General features: G+C 34.1%; 1 protein-coding gene across 1 annotated transcript; it reads left to right on the plus strand.

The window, feature by feature from the left end:
• The first annotated feature begins 1,556 nt into the window (after positions 1-1,556).
• Positions 1,557-2,696, plus strand: LOC114758053 (abscisic acid receptor PYR1-like). Its single transcript, XM_028947060.1, is given in 2 exon segments — positions 1,557-1,700; positions 1,703-2,696. Coding segments are annotated over 2 exon segments (633 nt in total). The 5' UTR covers positions 1,557-1,625; the 3' UTR covers positions 2,261-2,696.
• The last annotated feature ends 4,840 nt before the right edge of the window (positions 2,697-7,536 follow it).

The following is a 7,536-nucleotide window of genomic DNA, read 5'->3' on the forward strand; positions in this document are numbered from 1 at the left end:
TTTAAAAAATATTTTTAATTTTAATGAAACACGTTGAAACTAATTTATAAATAATATTGAAAAAGTAGGTGACGTATTGTTAAACTGTGGTAATTATTATAGAACAAACAAGACGGAAGTAAGTTGAGAGGAAGAGGAATGAAAAGAAAACAAGGAATTTAATTGGAGGGGAAGGGGGCACAAAGTTAATTAGATGTAAGAATGTGAAGAAACTTGGAAAGCAGATTAAAATCATTATTAATGAAAAGAAAATGTGAGGTACTAATCAGGCCATTCATTAATTCAATCATATTTGGTGGCAATCAAATCAGGTATATGTCATATAAATACGTTCACGCACTCGACTTCCATTCATTAATCAGCCGGATGTTTACTTGCCCCTGTGGTACGCTATATGTCCTCTCAACCACACCATGTCATGTCTATATTTGTAAAAAGACAAAAATGACTTCTTAAGAGTGACGAAGGAGAGCGATTATTATACCTATTCATGTATGAAATGGGTTCTGTTGGATGTCATTTTAGTACAAATTAAAAATAAATGGCAATGAGATCATCGCCGACTAATAATGCAACTTTAATAATTATTTTCTTCGGCCATAATAAATTCATTAAGCAGAATCTTCTTGCCCAATACATTAGTTGTTCGTCATGAAAATAAATAAAATTGTATCATTTGTCGCCTCAACTTATTAGTATTTCAATTATACACAACTAAACATATTTTCACACATATAATCATTGCATGTTTGGGCAGAAAAATATCATTATATGGATGTATGATAGTTGACGCTCCATTTTACTAATGTACAGCAGAGCCGTGAATAATGTGCATTCACTTTTTTTTTTACCTCGTATTAATGTTCCTTTTTTTTTTTTTCAACTTCATGTTAATGTATTGATATATATATATATATATATATTAGTAACTTTTTTTTGTAATCTTTTCTAATTCTCAAAGTTAAATCCCTCTCATTTAAATATAACAAGTCCGATTCTTAATATAAGATCCAATTAATTAATTTGAATAGAATAAATATATTATTTGAATTAATTAATATGATTTTTTTTTAAAACATCATAAGTATCTTTTTTAATTTTCTTTATTCTTTTCCCACTTAATTATTACTGAGAAAACATCAATAAGATTGATTTAAAATAACAATAAATATGTAAAATAAATCTTATATACTACCTCCGGTCCTAATTATAAGACCCAGTTGACTAATTTGAGGAGATTAAGGAAGTAAGTTAAGTTAATTATTTGTAACAAATAAGTGTTGTCATTCCTAAAATATCCTTGCTAATTAAGTGTGTTGGTTAGAACTATAATTATTAGAAGGACTATCTTGGGAAAAAATGCATAAATATGAGAGAAAAAATGGATTGGGATCTTATAATAAAATCAAACTAAAAGTCAAACGGAGTCTTATATTAAGGATAGGAGGTAGTATATATGAAACTAATGTTAACTTTCTAATTAACCCCCGAGCATATGGGTAATAAAACGCAGTAAAACTCAATTTCCAAAACTACCCCTGACCATCCATCAAAATCTCCTTTTCAAAATGAAGCCTGGACGCCATCTTCGGAGTGTCTCTTCTGAGTTCTGATCTCTCTCTGCAATGGAGAAGGGCGAGAGCTCCGCGTCCGAGCAAGAATCGGAAGGAAAGCACCCGACCCAACACCATCTCACACCGCCCCGTCGGGTTTGACCCACGACGAGTTCGAGCAGCTCAAGCACTTCGTGACGGAGCACCACACCTACTTGGTGGGCCCGAGGCAATGCTCCTCCTTACTCGCTCAGCGAATCAACGCTCCGATGGACACCGTGTGGTCCGTCGTCCGCCGTTTCGACAAGCCTCAGACCTACAAGCACTTCATCAAGAGCTGCGCCGTCCCGGAGGGTTTCCAAATGACGGTGGGGTGCACGAGGGAGGTGAATGTCATATCCGGTTTGCCGGCGGCCACCAGTACCGAGAGGCTGGATATACTGGACGAAGACCGGCACGTGACGGGTTTTACTATCACCGGAGGGGAACACCGGCTGAGGAATTACCGGTCAGTGACGACGGTGCACGGGTTCGAGAGTGACGGGAAGATCTGGACCGTGGTTTTGGAATCATACATCGTGGATGTGCCGGAGGGTAACACCGAGGAGGACGCTCGTCTGTTCGCAGATACCGTTGTGAAGTTGAATCTGCAGAAGCTTGCCTCCGTCACCGAAGCGATGACCCGTGACGGTGACGGTAAGTCGTAGTTGGGGTGAACCCAATTTGTTTTTTTTTCCCCCGTTTATTTTGGAAAAAAAAATAACACGAATTGAGGGTTGTAACCTCCTTAAAAAAAAAAAAAGCAAAAGGGAAAAGAATTTTTATGCGGAAGCTTTGTTGAAATTTTCTCTGGGGGTTTTAATTTTGGGTGAGCCTGTGAAGTTTAATTTTAATTTACATATATCAATATCACCAAGCTTCCTTTTGTTTTGGGTGGATTGACTGTAATGCCTGTGATTGATTGGGAGGAGTTTATGTCTTTGTTGGGGGGAGGGGACGAACAACGTTGAAAATTGTTGTTTTGGTTGCTACTCCAGGGTAAGGGCATTTCAGTCAATGCATTGTACAGGAAATGTTGACTTCTGGATGTTGATGTGTTTCAAGTTTAACGCCGTTTTTTGTTATTATTGTTTGCACCTTTAATTTATTTCCTCTTATTTGTTCTTCCCCCTTCTCTTGCTTTTTGTTTCCTAAATCACTTCAATCCTCCTTAGTCATGATTTACAAAAGATAATTCAGATAATTTGCAGTCTGAAAATAGGGCAGGAAATAAATCTAAACAAATAAATAATCCCGCCTTTTTTAAAATTGTAAAAACACAGATAGAGACCCTTAACAACTTCATTTTGGGTTTTGACAAGAATAATATGTCCTGGAGTTGTCAAAACCAAAGTGAAGTTGTTAAAAGTCTCTATCTGTGGTTTTACAATTCCAAGGTCTTTTTTTACAATTTTTCCTTTTTAATTATTTGAAAACCAAATAATAGTGCAATAAAATAAAAGGATGTTTAGATCTGCCTAAAAGTGCTTTTTAAGAATATTTTTTATAAATAGAGATAAACTTCTTCGCATATTTACTTCATATATTGTGAAATTATTTTTAAAAATTATAGTTTGAATTTCATCCAAACACCCCTTAAAAATAAACATGAAAAAAAACATGAATAATGTTAGTCAAACTATGTTCCATGTTCATTTTGCCTTTCCTTCCACGGGAAGAGTGTCCGCATATAGTATGAAACAAACATATATAGCATGTTCAACTAACATAACCGATTCGTCTTTTTAGTCTCCTCAGCATTAATAGGACGATCCTTAATCATGTTTATATATCACCAGACAAATGATTGTAACATGAGAAAAGAAAATAAATTATAGTAAGGGATATTTTTTCGTTGATTTGCATTGAAAATTATCCTGTCATAAAGATCCAATGAAAATACCATAACTTTGGGATAAAAATATTAAGGAATTATATTTAGAACCAATAATCACTAAACAGAAAGGAACAGTAACAAGTGCTATAATAAAGAAACCAAACAAGCGGAGAAAGGTACGGTGGTGCTTGATGAGAGGGATGAATATATATGGGGAAGCAGAACAAGAAAGGGAAATGGAATTTCTAGGGAAGCTCAAAGATGAAAAGGACGACATTAATTTGAGGCAACTTTGATCTGGGCTGGCTTGCTTAGCTAGCTTCCATTTCCAGCTTGAGGTTAAAACCACAATATGCCTTCACTTGGAGCTCAATGGGTCCCTCGTTGCTCAGAAACTGTGCCTCCAGAACTCAGGCATCTTCACCGTCCGTTCACAATCATAGGCCCCTCATGGTGTGGTCAGTGGTCATACGTAATTAAGGCCCCTTCTAGTTGGAGTCTATGTATGTGCGTCTATATATATATATATATATATATATATGTATGTATTATATTTGGGTGGGCCTTTTTAATAAAGCAAAATATATCCATTTATAGGGTATGCAAGGTTTCAAATTCCACGGCGCAGCATCTTTCCTTCAGTTTGTCGACATGGCAAAAGGAGGGCTTCTCAGGAAGAGGAGAGTGTGTTCTTTTTAGGGCCAAAGTTGTCACTGTTCATAGATACTGATACTGTCAACGTCTCCACGTCTGGGTTATTGAGTTTCCAGGTTGGACCTGGTGGTGCTTGTAAAAGAAGGTGGGAGCTAGTTAGTGTGTGTGACCATAAATATATATAATATATATATATATACACACACACACATATATGAAATTGGACATGTTAGATAATACTATATTATCATCTGATAGGACAATTTATGATGGATGGGACAGTGCCGCTTATCTAGATATTGAATTCCCTACTTCTATACTTAACAAACTCTTGACCTCTATATTTCTTTTTTATATTTCAGGTCAGACACTAATTAATACAATGATTATGTGACCAATTATTGTTTAGAATAGAATACCTTTTAAGTTTGTATGCTACACAGGCCTGAGTAGTTGGAGGGTAAACAAAATATGTTTGGATAAGAGTAGTAAAACTTTGGCTAGTTAGGTTAAGAGTTGAATTTTATTTAAAACTTACATTGTTGATTACGTTTACCTCTAATCATTGACAGCAACTTGATGCATTTTAAAATTACTCCTCTATGTTGAGGCATATGTGCTTAATCAATCAAATAATTAATTAAATAAGCGTTTTAGTTATAAAGCATCTCAAATATTCTCTTGTCAATCTTTTGAGCCCATATATATGAATACCTGGCAGCTGCTGTTTCTGATTTATTTACTGTCTGGAGTCAAACTATATGATATGTGTCTTGAGTTGGATGAACAGCTAAAATGCAAAATCTACAAACCAAAGTCCATGAACCTGAGAATCTTGTGTTGTTAGAAAAGGTTTTCTACCTGGTGGAAGAAACCTCAGAAATTTAATATATATTATAGTCGGCAAATTCGCAGTCTCTGTCTTGGACTGCCGAAGAAGAAGAAGATGATGATTGCAGAGATGGGACCACATACATATAAATTACATACATGTATAGTAATAATTACCCAAGAAATCTAATATATATATTTCAAGTGGGGACATACACACCCACACAAGAGTAGCAGTCATTATTGTTAGCTTCCCTTTTCTCTTGTGGGAAATGGTGTGGTTTGACAAAATGTTATCGGATAACACCCAAGTTGATATTTATATTATACAAGATGAAGATCATCATCTCAGCAGAAAAGCATGATGGAAAGGAGGAAAGGAACAGTGAAATTCCTTGGAAAAGTAGGGTGGAGATGACGAAGAATCCCGTAAGATCCGACGTGGAAGGAGGCCTTTTGAGGTGGAATGTGCATATATATATATGGAGAGTTGAGGGGGGATGGAGGATTTGATTGAAGCATTGAAATGAAAGAGAGCTTTGCTTTAAATGGAGGCCACAGATTGGGGAGAGCCAGAGGCACGTGAAGAGCAATAAGTCTGAGAAAGCGACTTGGAGGCCTTATTGGCTTTAGAAGATGGATGGGGATAATGCAAGTGGGCAAGTTGTGGGACTAATTAAAACTCTGTGTGTGTGTGTGTGGGTGTTGTGTGGTGTGTGTGTGTGTGTGTGGTTGTGTGTAGCACAAATTAAGAAAAGTGACGATGAGAGAAAATGAGAGGAATAATAGAATAGAAGCTACGAGGTCTACTTGATGATATATGTGAAAGACTCTTTAATTGCTCGATTTGAGGCACCCTTTTTTTTCTTAATTTCGGCTGTTTTATTATTATTGCATTGCCTCTCCTGCTTCTACTGGTGGCCACCACAACTACTACAATTAGTAACCTCTCTCTCTCTCTCTGCCTTTCAGTTTTAATTTTATTTATCCAAAATAGTTATTTATTAATGTGAAAAATAATAATAAGTCGCATTATCATTATTTATCATTTATGAATATTTGCTTTGTACGTTAGAGGTTAAAGTAAAACACACTGGTATCCCTCTAATTTAATGGATGGAAAGGGACAGTTGTATAATGTGGAAAGTACGCGTACCTCTACCTCGATCTACATGGGTTTGACAATTTGATAATGAATAATGGTCATGTTTCCGGAAAAAAAAAAAATAATTGAAGCTAAGACTACTCCCACTTATCTAGATGTTACATGTCTTCCAAAAAATTAGTGTTAGTTTATTCAATCTACAACGTGTTATGTGGAAATATTGATTCTTCTTTTTTAACCCTTTTAATTGTAATAGTGATCTTTCGAATCTTATCCTAGATGTTACATGTCTTCCAAAAAATTAGTGTTAGTTTATTCAATCTACAACGTGTTATGTGGAAATATTGATTTTCTTCTTTTTAAACCTTTTAATTGTAATAGTGATCTTTCGAATTGAGCCAAGGTTCTATGATATCTCTCACATAGAACAAGTGAATAACAACAATAATGATGAATATGAGTACTATCTATACTAATACTCCTCCGGTCCTTAATATAGGACCTAATTCTTGAGTTGATTTTGGTCCTAAATATAAGACCCATTTCTTATATTTATTAATTTTCTCTAAATTACCCCTATAGATATTCTCTCAACCATAATCAAGTAGAAAAGGGAGAGGGGGTATTAAGAAAGATGATTATGGTGTTTTAGAGTATATGAACTAGTTGACTAATTTAAATATATTAGAAAATTTAAGTTAGTTATTTGTAATAATTAGGTTTTGTCTTTCCTAGAATACTCTTACTAATCATGTGTATTATCTATAACTATCATTTAATGGGAAAACATGTGCAACTATTATAAGATTTACTTTAAAATGAGAGAGACAAAGTGAATTGAGGTTTTATTTTTAGGACCAATTAAAATTGAAACTAGTTTTTTTCTTACCAGAAAAAATTTAAACTAGTTATTATAGTAAAGATCGGAGCTGGTATATATATATTAATATATTAGGATATTTTAGGAAAATAAATAATATAAGGACTCTGTTTTAATTTACTTGAAAATGTCTCAAACTTCTTGTCTATAAAGAAAGAGAGGAGCGCATCAATTAAATGAAGTTTGATTCAAAATGTTGCTATAAATCGGGAAAAAAAATATTTTGATGTAAATATTCTCTTGTTCATAATCCTTTTAATTAGGTTGTTAAGTTTCATGGAACTAGCCTATAGACCATAAAGTGGCAGAGGTCGAAAGACTAACTGGCCAAAAAAAAAAAACCTGCTCTGATTAGTTATCGTCAATTTAACTTTGAAAATTTAATTACCTGGAAGATTAATCAAAACCTCTTGTACTATGTTTTGACGTTTTACCTAAGCAAGATTAACATTTTACAAGCTAACATAATGAAAATAATTAAAAATATGACTAAAATTTATTTAAAAAATAATATCTGTAATAAACATATTAAACAATGATTACAAATTAAAAATGTGTTATAAAACTTATAAAAATGGTTTCTTTTCTTAATCTCTAGTGAGATTAATTGGTACATGAACCGTCTTAAAAAATGAAT

Source organism: Neltuma alba, unplaced genomic scaffold, assembly GCF_004799145.2.
Source record: "Neltuma alba isolate B1F8T4 unplaced genomic scaffold, ASM479914v2 tig00010661_pilon, whole genome shotgun sequence".
In the NCBI taxonomy this organism is placed as follows: domain Eukaryota; kingdom Viridiplantae; phylum Streptophyta; class Magnoliopsida; order Fabales; family Fabaceae; genus Neltuma; species Neltuma alba.